Below are 14,886 nucleotides of genomic sequence, written 5' to 3' on the forward strand. Positions count from 1 at the left end.
GTGCGCCCATACTTTGTTGACAATACAAGAACCTTCATTTACCACAATGTAAAAAAAAACATTTTAGGATTTGTTTTCAAAAATACAAGCACTGGACCTCTCACTTTTATTTAGTTATCTTTTAGTGCACATGTTTAAAAGACAGATGCGTAAGTAAAATTAAAATTAAAGATTCACTCTGTAACTTTTCTGGTGGTGTGACAAAACTAAGTTACACATCAGATCTGTTTTTGTTTATTACGGTATTTCTTTGAGCAATAAAATCCCTGTCATTAAATAAAAGCATAGATAATAACACAGATAAGTTGCATCTCCATCAAAACAAGCAGCACGTGCGCCTAATGCAGAAAAATTACATAGTGCGCCATTACAAATCACACTAAAATACAAGCACATGAAGCTAAAAGAGCTTTACGTTGGCTAAATTCTTGTGAAATATTTTCCCAGAAAGAATCATTTTAAAAGCAGATCTGAACCAGCTGTAAAAGAAGGCGTATATGAAGGGGTTTAGCATCGAATTGGACCATCCAAACCACTTAAAGGTCTCCACTACAATCAGAGGAATGTTATAATTATTGAAAGGAAGAGAGGTTACGCATGAAAAGAAGGGAGTCCAGCAGAGGAGAAAAACACCCATGACGATAGCTAATGTCCGGGTGGCCTTCCTTTCCATTTTGCTGACAGTTCCTCCAGACTTCGCCGCCTGGATACTCCTCGCTTGTCTGTACGCCACAAGGAAAATCTTTACATAAATTGCAACTAAAATAACCGCAGGGATGTAAAAGGAGAAGACCGCCCCAATTACGGCTAAATTCAAATTCTGGAAAAAAACACATCTTTCTGAATTTCCACGTTTTTTCCCCCAAACTGTGATGACACTGCCGCTAAAAGATGACAGCGTCCATGTGACCAAAATCATGACTACGATAACATGTACGTTAATTCTGCTTTTGTAGCTAAGAGGCTGGCAAACTGCATAGTACCTGTCAATAGAAATAAAGCACAGGTTAAATATTGAAGAAGTACAAAGTAAAATATCAAAAACGCCTCGGATTTTACACAGAATTCCTTGAAGATACCAACATGGATTCAGAGATAGAAAAATGCTAAAAGGCAAAACTATGACTCCCACTAAGAGGTCAGAAACAGAGAGAGAAAGCACCAAGTAGTTTGTGGGAGTGTGGAGCTGTCTGAAGTAAATAATCGCCATTATTACAAGCAGGTTTCCACACATAGTTAGAGCTGCTATAACACCCAAAACAAAACATAGAATATAATGAGAAAAGGTTATGACATTTACAGAAACAGCACAAATATTATGAGTGCTGTTAGCAGAGAGAGGAGAATCCATACATCAACACTCAACCAAAATCAAGATTAAGTTTTGAAAGAAAAGTTTACTTGACCCCAAAAAAGTAAAGCAAAGTGAAGTGGTCTTGAATGACAACAAGCTCATGTTAAATAATAAAATCCAACCTTATTACCATATTCACTGGAGAGGAGTGACGACAGCTGTTTACATCCTATAGTTGTGGATAGAAAAAACTCACTTGGGAACTATGTCAGTTAGAAACACGAAATCAAATACAAACACACAGCCGCTTAGCATTCGGGATTTGTTCAGCACAGTGAATTCATTGAATGGAATTACTACATTATATTTATTATTCTAATATTGATTATTCATACTATCCACAGATGATGCCACAGTCTTATGTTTTGGAAAAGATCTACAGTCTCTTGCAACTGAAATTACAGCAGAATTATACAAAATTATCATTAAACGTATCAAAAACAAAAATTATGATGTGAAAATTTATGTGTAAAAGAGTATACATTTCTGCACTACAAAAACTAAAATCTTGCCAAGTTAAAATGACTTGAGCTTGACTTGAACTGTTACACTGATCTGAGTAAATTTCACTTGACAAGAAAAATCTCTAAGTCTTTTTGTACTTGAAATAGGAAATAAACCTAGATACACTGAAGATAAGAAAAACTATATAAAATAAGTATCTTCAAGAATTACAGTTCAGAAACAAGACTTTATTTACTTAAAACATGTAAAAGATGATTAAGAGTAGAAGATGGATGTTGTGTGAATGTGGCTGGGATGGATTTCACTCACATCCATAAACAGACACATGGTCACTGTGGATAATGTGAAGGGAGCCTACTTCTTTTGGGTTATGTATGCTTCTATATACACGTCATGTAAACAAACTGTAAAGAAAGCCCAAATAAACTACAATGTTGTCATTGAATTGCTCAATATAATGATCACACCTAAATGGTTTTATTTATTTTTGTATTATTATTTTTTTATTATTATTTTGCTGAAATGTGATGTTTAAGGATTTATAAAGCAATACAAGACTAATCTTTACACCATTCAAATGACATACATCACATGCAGTTGCAAAGAAAATCACACAAAGATATCAGTAACAAATTGTGCACATTTCAACTTGATATTGTGTTGTGTGAATCCAAGTAGACTCCAAGGCAAAGGAGAAATTATTTGTCTATTTGTCAATTTGTCAGTTTAATTGGTCAAATATGTTTAGCAGCTCATCCAAGCTGCTTCTTCAGCTCTAAAGAAACAGCTTGGATGAGCTGCGAAATGTATTCGACCAAACAAATAGAATTTCTCGTTTGTCTTGATATTGTGTTGTTGTTACATAAAAAAAATTCTAAGTGTATTTAATAGCACCAAAATGAAAACCTGAATCTTTATTACCCTAAAATAGAGTGATGCTTGTGTGACAGAATGAAGACTGTAATAATAATAATAATAATAGACATGGGTCATCTGCGCAACCAGTTTTGAAGAGTTAAGTGTTTTAACCTGCACCAGAGCCTGCTCAATAAGATGGCATTTGGCACAAATGACAAAACAGATATCTAACTAACATGTATTTATCATGTTCTTTTGTTTTTTTTTTAAGGAAAAAAAACAACAACTATAAAACGGAGTGACTAAAGTAGGTTTAATTTAATTGGAGAATTACATTTTTCCTTTAAATTAGCACAATTGAAGGACCACTGCCCTCTGCTGGACAGACAGGGGTAGCTTGAATAGAATGTAATTTCTACTTTTTAAACAAAACAGTACAAATATTGTTTTATGGACGACTGTGGCGTGACCCATGTTTGAAATGACCCAAACAGGAAGGGTCGTTATCATGAAGAATTTTTGTTCAGTTGGTTCTTGAGCTGTATGTTTCAGTTTTCTTTACTATAAGTAACTTATATCAAATTACTTTTGAAATAAAGTAATCAAAAGCAGTAGTTTGATTACTTTTAGAATGAGTAATCAAAGTAATCGGACCCACAGCGCATAAGATTCTCAAACTTGGGGGTCAGAGGTCATTCAGGCTGAACATGGACACCACCAAACTGTCCTGACAAAGTTTTTACAACAGAAGCTGTGAAGGAGCTACATCAGGATTATCATTATGATGTCAAATACAGCAAACATTTAGAGCACACTTTTACAATGTTTCAATTTCAATGTCATTTCAAAAAGTGAAAAAGCATGTATTTTATCTGATTCATGTGCGTGTGTCCATATTTCAACAAATGCAGCCGGACTCTGATGCAGGTGTCAACAGTGAGTTCATTTTACTCAGAGCAGCTTTGCATTGGTGTAATTCCCCTTAAATATTTTCCCTGTGAGAATGATTCTGAAAGCGGATCTGAACCAGCTGTAAAAGAATGCATAAATAAACGGATTGAGCATTGAGTTTGCCCATCCGAGCCATTTAAACGTCTCCATCAGCGAAAGAGGAATTTTGAAATTATTAAACGGCAAATACGTAACACAGATGAAAAAAGGACTCCAGCAAAACACAAACACTCCCATAACTATCGCCAGTGTCCGTGTGGCTTTCCTTTCCATTTTCCTTGCACCCATTCCTGTCTGCATGCTATGGATGCTTCGAACCTGCTTTTGTGCCACAAAGAATATCTTGATGTAGAGTGTAAACATTATGATAACAGGTATGTAGAAGGCTACCACTGCTGCAATTATTCCCAAGTTTAAATTCTGGAAAAAAGCACATCTTGTTTCTTGTTTTTGTCCACCAACTGACATCACAATCCCACATAAAACAGAAATCACCCAAGTTATTAAAATCATAATTGCAGTGACATAGGCATTCATTTTCAATCTGTAACTCAGAGGCATGCACACAGCATAATATCTGTCAATTGAAATGAAGCATAGATTTAAGATTGAGCAGATAGATGACATGATATCAAAGCCTCCCCTCACTCTGCACAGTACTGCTTGTTGAGGCCAGCATGGATTCGCAAACAGGAGGATGCCAAAAGGCAAAACTATGGTCCCCACAAGCAGGTCGGCCATAGCCAGAGATAGAACCAAGTAGTTGGTCGACGTGTGCAGCTGTCGGAAGTAAAAAACTGCAAATATGACAAGCAGGTTACCACACATAGTTACAACAGCAATAGTCCCCAAAGCTGAACATATAAAATAAGTGATAAAAGTCTTTTGTGGAGGAGTACAGATATTGTTTATAGTGCTATTGTCAGAGAGGATAGAATCCATACATACACAACAGGTCAATCAAAAAAACAGCGTTCTATTCTAACCGTCTGTCTGCTGTCTGTCTTCGCGGGATTTTATGAAGGGACAGTCACCATCAGAGAAATATATGAACATTCACCATCAGGGAAATATATGACGCTCTCCAGGGGACGGACACACATGTTTCTTAAGTGCATGCTTCACTGTTGCTGATACTGTATTAAACTATTTTTCAGTAGCTTTGACAAATCTGGAACTTTTTATAAATCTGGCAAACCTTTTGCACTCTTTGTGAACAAAATGTAAAAAGCTCTTGTAAAAAAGGACACTTTGTGGTTACAATATAGGCACAGTTTTATTTTTACACAGATTTATAAACTTTTGTGACCATCATCCAGACACAGGCCAGAGAATATTCCCACACTTTTAGACATGTAGTTTGAGTTAGAGACCTGCAGGACCAGTATGGCACTGTCTGATGGTTTCAGAGTGAGATAGATGTTCTCATATGTTCTTTCAGCAGTTGGTATCTAAACAGACACTCTGTTCTGTTGGTGAATATGTACTGATCTTAATACATTTAAAATCAATTATGTTGTAACCACATTACAGCAAAATATTTGTTCAAAGGGAGGGGTAAAGATGCATGCATGACAAAGTTTTTCATTTAGACGAGACAAAAAGTAATTCTTACAAAAAAGCACTACACTGAAAAGATTCAATATCTATTGTCTCCTAAAATAACTTGAATTGAGAAATTAAGCTAGAGTTGTAAAGTTTTGACTTTAGGTTCAATTTAAAGCTACCATCTGTAAGTTTATTTCTTTTTTTAACAGCTGATGGCAGACGTGAAACCTGTTCATTATTTTTTTTAGCAGTTTTTACAGTTAACTGACATCATTACCTTGTCTTTTTGATTAATAAAAAAAAAAAAAAAAAAAAACATGCTCATGCTTGTGTGTGTGTACTATATTAACTGACTATGCTCCTAAGATTAAAATTATGGTTTGAAACTTGCATAGCTTGTCTAACGTGTCTCTGGACCACCATCCACATAATTATAATTTTTCCACATTATTTTTGCTTTCCTTTTTTTCCCTCAAAAACATATGTGGAGATGAGATTTGTTTCATTCACGAATGTTTGAGTAACCATTATTATGCTGTCAAAATGCCCTGCTCCACCTTGTGATGTCATGAAGTAGACATAGTTTTCAAGTTAACGGGTTCCTTTTACCTTTTGCTCAGTAGAGATTGGCATTTCCAGATCTGAAATTATCCAAATGGTTCTAATGAAGGCTAATAGCATTTAAAAACTCAGTGGAAAACTTCCTGTAATACCACATGACATCACAAGGTGGTCTGTGTTTTCCTTTTGAGAAATAACTAGTCTAAATATGCAGGGTTTGTGTGTTAAACGTGCAGAAAAAAACAAGACACAATTCCAGTTTGTGATGAGAAAACGGCATTAAAACACATCAGAAAATACCGCAATATGGGCCCTTTAACATCCACCCTTTATACCACATCCCCACCACATCATATCTGTTTGTCTCCTTAAAGTGTCTTTGGGCATTTAGAAAAGTGCTATGTGACTATATATGTTAATAGTTATGGCAGTAGACAGGGGAGACTAACCCCACGGTTTTAGGGGCCCAGAATTCCTATTAATTTATATAGGGGGCCATGTGAGTCCCAGGCCCCCAAATTTCTATTGACAGGGCTGTCATTCAATTGCTGAAAAATAATTAATACATTTTTATGTTTATTGTATTAATATATGCATTTTTATTTTGCACATTGGAGTTTAAGGATTTATGCAGAATTACAAACATACAGTAGAATAGAGCTGCTGCAAGAGGAGCCAGTTGGGGTGGCTCGGGCATCTGTTCCGGATGCCTCCTGGGCACCTCCCTCGGGAGGTGTTCCAGGCATGTCCCACCAGGAGGAGGCCCTGAAGGACACGTTGGAGGGACTATGTCTCTCGGCTGGCCTGGGAATACCTTGGGGTCCCCCCAGTGGAGCTGGAGGAAGTGTCCAGGGTGAAGGAAGTCTGGGAGTCCCTGCTTAGTCCCTGCCCCTGCGACCTGGCCCTGGATAAGCCAAAGAAAATGGATGGATGGATACAAACATACATTAAATTACATAGGCTACCTTGCATATAATAATTAGATATAATTAAGGCAAATCCTAAACTATCAGTTTACACAAAGTTTACACAAATCGCAGCATGACATTAAAAGTGGATTTTGATCTGACCAAAATGAAAAACACCAGTCCTCATGACATCATCAGGCTATTTCATGTTCACATATGATGTGTCAAATCAACTTAATTGACTGAGAATGCAGTACCACCCCTCGCCAGAAGAGGGTAGGGTGTCCTCTAGGTCCTAGAAGTCTTCCTGAACATGTGAGACAGGCCTCTTCTGTGATGCTGTTTAAATCCAGGCTCAAAACATTTCTGTTTAACTGTGCATATAACTGAAAGGTTTTCCGCACTCTTCTCTCTAATTTATGTCTCTCTTTTTTAATTTTAATCTTCATGATTATTTTTTATTATGATTTTAATGTATTTCTTATTCTGTAAAGCACTTTGAATTACTTTGTGTACGAATTGTGCTATACAAATAAACTTGCCTTGCCTTGCCTTGCCTAGAAGCAATGTGTCAGTGTGTTAGATCGATACAAGAACAAATTACAGCATACTTTATAAACATTTAAATTGAATTTAAATTCAGATTTACAACTGAGTTCACTGTAATCAATCTAGTTAAAACACCCTTAATGGACATGAGATTAATGAGATTCCCAAAATGCACTGGCAAGTTACACAAGTTTGGCATTTGTAAAATCCCCTTTGAATATTTTCCCATTTAGAATTAGTTTGAAAGCAGATCTGAACCAGCTATAAAAGACAGCATAAATAAAAGGATTGAGCATAGAGTTTGACCAGCCCAGCCACTTGAACCCCAATACTATGGAAGGCTCATCTATCTCCACAAAAGGCATTGCTGTTATTAATAACACAAACGGAGTCCAGCAGATAATAAATACTCCCATTACAATCATAAGAGTGCGGGTGGCCTTTCTCTCCATCTTACCGACTCCTTTGCCCACATGAATGCAATTGATGTTTTTGACCTGTTTCCAAGCAACATAAAAAATCTTAGCATAAAGTATTACCATTATAATCACAGGAGTACAGAAGCTTAAAAAAGATGCGATTACTGCTGTTTTGAAACCCTTCATAATTGAACATTCTCCTTCAGCTTTCCATGTAACCGTCATTACAATCCCACATACACTCGAAACAGTCCATACCACAACAATCATGATCAGAGAGACATTAAAGGTGACTATGTTTTTGTAGCGTAAAGGCTGACACACAGCTAAGTAACGGTCAATAGAAATAGAACACAAACTTAAAATAGACGATGCACAAAGGGTTATATCAAAAGCTCCCCGGATGACACAAAGTAAATATTCAATTTGCGAGCATGAATTTGTAGCTATAACAAGGCTAAAAGGTAAAACCACAGCTCCCACGAGAAGATCTGCCACAGCCAGAGACAGCACCAGTGTGTTTGTGGGAGTCTGGAGCTGTTTGAAGTAAACAATGGAGATTATCACAAGCAAGTTACCACACAAAGTAACCGATGCTAAGGTTCCTATAAGTAAACATATCAGGGAAGATATGATGGCTGGAGAGCACAAACCGCTACTGGTGTTGTTGAGAAAAAGAGTGGGGTCCATGCATCAAATACAACTACTACTACAGACAGTACAGAGTATGGAAACACCAGGTAGTCACAGGCACCCTGCATACCTGCTTCATGTGAGCCTGTGTGCTTGAATGGGATACTTAAAGCAGCCTGAGGTCATTACCTTAAACTACCAGGGGAATTTTGTCTGAGTTTGTTTGCAAGTTGTTTTTAAAAGTTGTCTTACCACAGCAAAACAGAACTGTATATAAACAGTGATAGGAAAAATACTGTGAAAATGTATTTAGCTACAGAATACTAAATACCTGCTTTAGGATGTATTTTGTAACATATGCTGATACATGGTCCATCAGAGTACTGTATTCTACTTAGAATACTTTTACATAGAGTTGCATTTAATTTAATGAATAAAAAGCCACACAGGATTAAAAACAGCTTTATGTTTGTTATCACTGTTTGGAGAAGAAAAAATGCACTCACCGCAAGAGTTGTGTTTTCTATTTTTCTCAATGATTATGTGCAGTCTGAAGCCTACATTTTGTGATTAAGTACTGTCAAGTATTGCTTTGATTTAAAAAAAAAAGTAAGAGTGTTATGAATATCACCAATAATTGTGTCAGAATACAGTTATTCAATTAGTATTCAGAATATGTATTCTTGGAATGTATACACAGTTACACTGCATATAAACATATACATTTTATATATCAAAATTCCTTTCTCGCCCTCCGTGGCTGGTCTCATTCTTTTTCCAAGCTCGGGTCCTCTATCAGAGGCCTGGGAGCTTGAGGGTTCTGACATGTCTGATGTTTTTATTTTTTTTCCTGGGATCTGTTCTAGCTCCTCCAGTTTAGGAGTTACTGCCCCAAGTGCTCCAGTGACCACGAGCCTCACCTTCCAGGCCTTCTCCAGGGCCAGCCATAGTATTTCGCCCATTTCTTTATCTTCCTATCACATGCTATTGCAATGTCCACCACAATGGCTTTCCTCTGCTGTTTGTCACCATCAGACACCATTCTGTCATTCTGGATCTGGAAGTCCCTGGACCTTGGCTCAGTCGTTCTCCACAACCTTCAGAAGTATGTGATATAAGTGCAGATTGGTTTGTCACAGAGACTGTATGTACCCACTGTTAGTAGTTGCTTGTAGTTTTTGTCATAAGGAAATCATATTTCAGCATTTAAAGTCATCATTTTATTCAATTAGAATGCAATAGACAGTTATACACCTTAAAGGCCCTATCGATTTAACACATTCATGGCTCTATATTATTGTAAAAGATATTCTATAACATACTTTTTAGGTGACTATGAGACTGGTTTTTGATCAAACAATTAAAACATAAATTAAAACATTGTACAATTAAATGAATGTACAAGAAACACATTTCCAAAAACATTCACATTTTGAAGCATAAAGCATTTAAGTAAAATATTGAAAATATGCAGACAGTGTGATTATAATCAGTGATTGTTGTGACACCTTTTACACAGTGGACATAATCAAAAAGTAAACTTCACCTGCTATAAACTGCACCTTATAATTATGCATTACAATATCTATTCAACAATCTTCAAATAAAGACTGTTTACACATACACCGTTATGTATTCAGTATAGTTTAGCATTGGTATATTTTCCCTTAAATATTTTCCCAGAAAGTATCATTCTGAATGCACACCTGAACCAACTATAAAAGTATGCATAAATGAAGGGGTTGAGCATCGAGTTGGACCATCCAAACCATTTAAAAACCTCCATAGCACTTAGAGGAACTTTGAAATTCTTTAAAGATAAAAAAGTGCTACACAGAGCCATTGGAGACCAGCAAAGGAAAAACACTCCCATTACTATAGCGAGAGTGCGAGTGGCTTTTCTTTCCATTTTACTCACTCCCTCTCCTGTGTGCATGCTGTGGATGCTTCGAGCTTGTGTTTGAGCCACGTGGAAAATCTTTAAGTATATTGTAATCATTATAATGGCGGGAATGTAAAATGCAATGATGGCAACAACAGCACCTAGATTCAAACCCTGGACAAAAGCACATCTTCCTTCGATCTTTCGTCCACCGAGCGTCAAGACTATCCCACAGACAATCGAAACAATCCACGTGATCAAAATCATCATGGCAGTGACAAAGGCATTAATTTTGGTTCGGTAGCTTAAAGGTTGACAGACAGCATAATATCGGTCAATAGAAATAAAGCATAGGTTCAGTATTGAAGCAGAGCACAGTCCGATATCAAATACTCCCCGTAGGAAGCAAGCTATATCTTGGAGATACCAGCATGGGTTTGCAAACAAGACCGTACTAAAAGGTATAACTACAACCCCGACAAGTAGATCAGCCATGGCCAAAGACAGGACCAGGTAGTTTGTGGGAGTATGGAGTTGTTTGAAGTAAATAATAGAAAGTATAACAAGCAAGTTTCCACACATCGTTACTGCAGCTAAAGTCCCTAAAACAAAACATAACAACTGAATTCTACTATCTGCTGGTTCATTTTCCCAATTTGCACAGAAAGTGGTTTGGTTGATGAGCAGTTCCATGCAGAAAATGAACCAGAAAAACTTAGAAGAGCATAATACAAAACATTACATCAGTATCCCTCTCAAGTCTATAGCACCAGCTTCAATGAAAAAAGCAGCCCTGGCAACTCTGCATAGGTCGCTGCACTCTGGACTCTTTATGTGAAGCAACTGTGATGCTGGGAGCTCACTGATTGGATGAGTGAAATTTTTCTCATAATGAAGACCACTAGGCAGCAGTTATGTAAATTAGTATGACTGTAACTTAAACTGACTCATATGGTATGTTTTTCACAGTTTAATTCACACATGAGTATAATTGAGAGATTAAAATACTTAATTTCATTGGATTTTCTCTATGGTCCCTTTGTGTTTTTAAGGTTTACACATTGTTTTGAACTGGTTTGAGTGTTCAAATTGCTTTCAACTATATATAAAATCTGACTCAAAGTTAGTAACTACTATAACAATGAATTTACACCAGGAGCTACAACAACATTAGCCAGGCTGGCACCACCTAGTGCCTGCACTCAATTTCATTTCTCTCCGGCGACTAGGTCTTGAACACTGTTGGGCAAGTTATTTCAAAACTGTAATGTATTATTTATTACTTGTTATTGTCATTTCAAAGTAATTTGTTACATTATAATATTACTACATTTAAAATGTAAGGCATTACATTACTATTGCATTTTAAGTTATTCTCACCAAAATAACAGTGCGAAGATACTGAACTTTTGTGCCGTATATGGATTGAACCAGGACTAAACCAGGACTAAACTAGGACTGAACCAGGTCTAAACCAGGACTAAACCAGAACTGAACCAGGACTAAACCAAGTCTAAATCACGACTGAACCAGGACTAAACTAGGTCTAAACCAGGACTAAACTAGTACTAAACCAGAGCCGAACCAGGACTGAACCAGGTCTAAACCAGAACTGAACCAGGACTAAACCAAGTTTAAGCAAGGACTAAACCAGGACCAAACCAGGACTAATCTTGGACTAGAACTTGGAATCTAGGACCACCCCTGAGAGAACCCCACACCCGTGGAGCAGGGTGTGGGGCGTCAGCTGCGGTTAGCCCCATGAAGCGCGGAGTTCTGTGTCGGTCCTTTCACTTGCGGTTACCTGACAGTCTACGTGAGTGCATCTCTGCCATTTCACAGGTGCTGATATCGTGGTGATTTTAGTGAATTTGTATGAAGAAAAACCCACCACTTCAATCGAGGTTAGGATTTAAAGCCCGAACAAAGAGTCTTCCTACGGGATTTGGGAAAAGCTTAATATACCAGTTAGCCCTGTTAGCCTAAAGTACCCGCCGACTGTCGAGCAAACAAATCCTAATGCTGCAAAGTCAGACGGTTTCCATGAAGTAAAACCAGCTGATGAATCAGGCTACAACAACATAACCTTGTAAGATTTTTGTGACTTCTGAGAATCAGTCTTGAAGCCCTGGCTTTAGATAGGACCTGAACCACCAGTGGTGCTGGACCTGTAAGAGAGCAGCATTGTGGTTTGTGCAGAAGCCAGCGCCAAACTAACAGAAGCAAACATGGCGACAAAACAAAAAAATGCAGTTGCATGTTATTTGTCTTATCCTTGATAAAATCTCTAAAAGGACAGAAATGTAAATGGACATGTTGCATGACCAAAATCACTTGCCATTAGCTTTATCATCCACTGTTACTATAGTTATAATACTTGTCCCAAGATCACTAAAATGTCTTTAGTGAACATTTACTATGCTGACTGTCAATGTTTCCCCACATTTTTCATGTGTCTGAGTAAATGCATGTGTCTAAGTAAATGGGTATTCCTTGGACCCCCGTGAGCAAAATCCAACAAAAAAGTAAGTGATGGGCACCCCCAAAGTGCCATGGGCCCCATCACAGCGGCTGTGCTGCCGAAAATGCTGCACCACTGGTTTAGGTTAGATTATATTTTATGCACTGCAAAGAATTTCATGTGTGCTCTGAACGTCTGGGCAGTGCGAGATCGTGCACGAGCGAACCTTAGAGAGAACATTGCTGACCATCATGGTTGATCAACCATATATCAGAAAAAATGTAATCTCTTCTACATTGTATTTAGGTGGTAATACACAGGTGAGTCACAAATACTGGATTTACTTTTATTCAGAGAAATGTGCACTTAGCTCTAAACACACACATTTTGCAAAAGACTACATAGACAATTACTGAAATTTCATATTATATTCACATAAAAAAATGATCCAGTTCTACTTCTTGATATTATTATTATTATTTTTAGTTCAACTAACAACTAAAAGCTGCCTTACACAGGTGTACATGTGGATACAACGCACTGCACATTATTATAAGTATTTTTTACAAGATCTCACTCACAATTTGTGCATGTTTACTCCACATCTGGGGACACTGAAGGCTAATGTTAATGTTTCTAAAATATCTTATACATGTGCTGTCTAAAAATGTTTTAAAACAGTTTTGCATTTGTTAAATTTCTTAAGAATATCTTTCCAGAAAGAATCAATCTGAAAGCAGATCTGAACCAGCTGTAAAAGAAGGCATAGATGAAAGGGTTGAGCATCGGAGTTTGACCATCCAAACCATTTGAAAGCTTCAAATACAGAATCAGAAACTGTGTAATCAATAAAAGGCAAACAGGTCATGGAGATGAGGAAAGGAGCCCAGCAGAAGAGGAAGACCCCAACCACGATGGCCAGAGTGCGGGTCGCCTTTCTCTCCATTCTGCTCACTGCCACACCTGAATTAGTGCTCTGGATGCTGCGTGCCTGTCTCCGAGCCACAAGAAGAATCTTTGTGTAAATCGGAAACATTATAATGGCAGGAATGTACAACCCAGTAAAACTGCCTATAACATTTAGACTTGAATTTCGAAAAAATGCACATCTTTGTTCTGCCTTTCCTCGTGCCTTCCCTCCAATGGTGATAACGACTCCACATGACACTGCAGCAGTCCATGTGATAAAGATCATAATTCCAACAATCTGAAAAGTAATTCTGGATCTGTAGATTAGAGGATGGCACACTGCATAGTATCTGTCAATAGAAATGAAGCATAGATTAAATATTGAACTCATAGAGAGCATTATATCGAATGTAGCACGCACGTTACAAACAATTCCTTGAAGATGCCAACAGGGATTTACAAACAAAACAGTGCTAAAGGGCAGAACAACAGCTCCAATAAGCAGGTCAGAGACAGCCAGAGAAAGGACCAGGTAGTTTGTGGGAGTTTGGAGCTGTCGAAAGTAAATAATAGCCATCATAACAAGCAGGTTTCCACACATTATTACAACAGAAATGGTCCCAAAAACAAAACTTAACAGTGTAGTCCTAAAGGATCCAGGCAATATTACAGAATTACTGCAGACATTTGTCACATTAAGAGTAGAGTTTGCTGCCATTTAAGAAGGCATGCACATGTGGCAGTTACACATGCCAGGTGTCTGTGGGCTGTGCAGGCTTAAATACACAAGATTGCATTGGTTTCTTTGAGGGGAGGGACCAGGGAGAGCACATACACAACAATAGCTCAAGTAGATATTTGTAAATTGTACTTTGATTGTTCATGCTGTGAACAATTTTATCATTATAATTAAAAATTGTAATATTTCATTGAATGATTAATCTACACTTTATACCCATATCGGTTGGACTGATTCCACCAGGCTGAGGTTCTTAAAACTAGTGCTTGAGCCGGTCTATCATAAAGTAATGGCTAATGATATTGAGACCCCTTTGAGGATGTGTTAGGCCACTGACAGCAGCATTTACCATGTGTCTCTCAGCCCATCCATTGTCTGGAGGTCACAATTAGAAGGTTAGGTAAGCGGAGCATGATATCTCCCCACTGTGGTGTTTGTAACCCCTGTAGGAGCACTCGGAACAAGCAGAGGTCAAGTTAGGTGATGACTTTAGAATTCCAGCCCAAGGTGTTCAGGGTTAGAGTGTTTTGTCTCAGAACAGATGCAGTGGCACAGTGGTTGGTGCTTAAAGAGAAGATATCGAGCTATTTTCTGATCTATTGTTTCCACATCAAAAACATACATCGTTGTGTTTTGTTGTTTTGTTTCA

General features: G+C 37.6%; 5 protein-coding genes across 5 annotated transcripts; all 5 read right to left on the minus strand.

Annotated features, from left to right (window-relative positions):
* Nucleotides 1-400: 400 nt before the first annotated feature.
* LOC110155047 (trace amine-associated receptor 1-like) lies at nt 401-1,351 on the minus strand. Its single transcript, XM_020919105.1, has one exon. The coding sequence runs from the start codon at nt 1,349-1,351 to the stop codon at nt 401-403; it is 951 nt and encodes a 316-aa protein (XP_020774764.1).
* Nucleotides 1,352-3,628: 2,277 nt separating this feature from the next.
* On the minus strand, nt 3,629-4,731 carry LOC110155026 (trace amine-associated receptor 1-like). The gene is made up of 2 exons (XM_055149271.1): nt 4,689-4,731; nt 3,629-4,482 (listed from the first exon to the last, which is right to left on the minus strand). Exons 1-2 carry the CDS (start codon nt 4,729-4,731, stop codon nt 3,629-3,631), a joined length of 897 nt encoding a protein of 298 aa, XP_055005246.1.
* A 2,645-nt stretch (nt 4,732-7,376) lies between these two features.
* On the minus strand, nt 7,377-8,303 carry LOC110155002 (trace amine-associated receptor 4-like). The gene has a single exon (XM_020919053.2). The coding sequence runs from the start codon at nt 8,301-8,303 to the stop codon at nt 7,377-7,379; it is 927 nt and encodes a 308-aa protein (XP_020774712.2).
* A 1,579-nt stretch (nt 8,304-9,882) lies between these two features.
* LOC110154979 (trace amine-associated receptor 1-like) lies at nt 9,883-11,963 on the minus strand. The gene is made up of 3 exons (XM_055149272.1): nt 11,933-11,963; nt 10,536-10,730; nt 9,883-10,463 (listed from the first exon to the last, which is right to left on the minus strand). The coding sequence occupies exons 1-3, from the start codon at nt 11,961-11,963 to the stop codon at nt 9,883-9,885; spliced, it is 807 nt and encodes a 268-aa protein (XP_055005247.1).
* Nucleotides 11,964-13,261: 1,298 nt separating this feature from the next.
* On the minus strand, nt 13,262-14,216 carry LOC110154952 (trace amine-associated receptor 1-like). The gene is given in 2 exon segments (XM_020919002.2): nt 13,262-13,375; nt 13,377-14,216. Coding segments are annotated over 2 exon segments (954 nt in total).
* Nucleotides 14,217-14,886: the final 670 nt, after the last annotated feature.

The sequence above is a fragment of the Boleophthalmus pectinirostris genome, unplaced genomic scaffold (genome assembly GCF_026225935.1).
Source record: "Boleophthalmus pectinirostris isolate CB_2022bp ecotype Guang Dong unplaced genomic scaffold, ASM2622593v1 HiC_scaffold_13, whole genome shotgun sequence".
Classification (NCBI taxonomy): domain Eukaryota; kingdom Metazoa; phylum Chordata; class Actinopteri; order Gobiiformes; family Gobiidae; genus Boleophthalmus; species Boleophthalmus pectinirostris.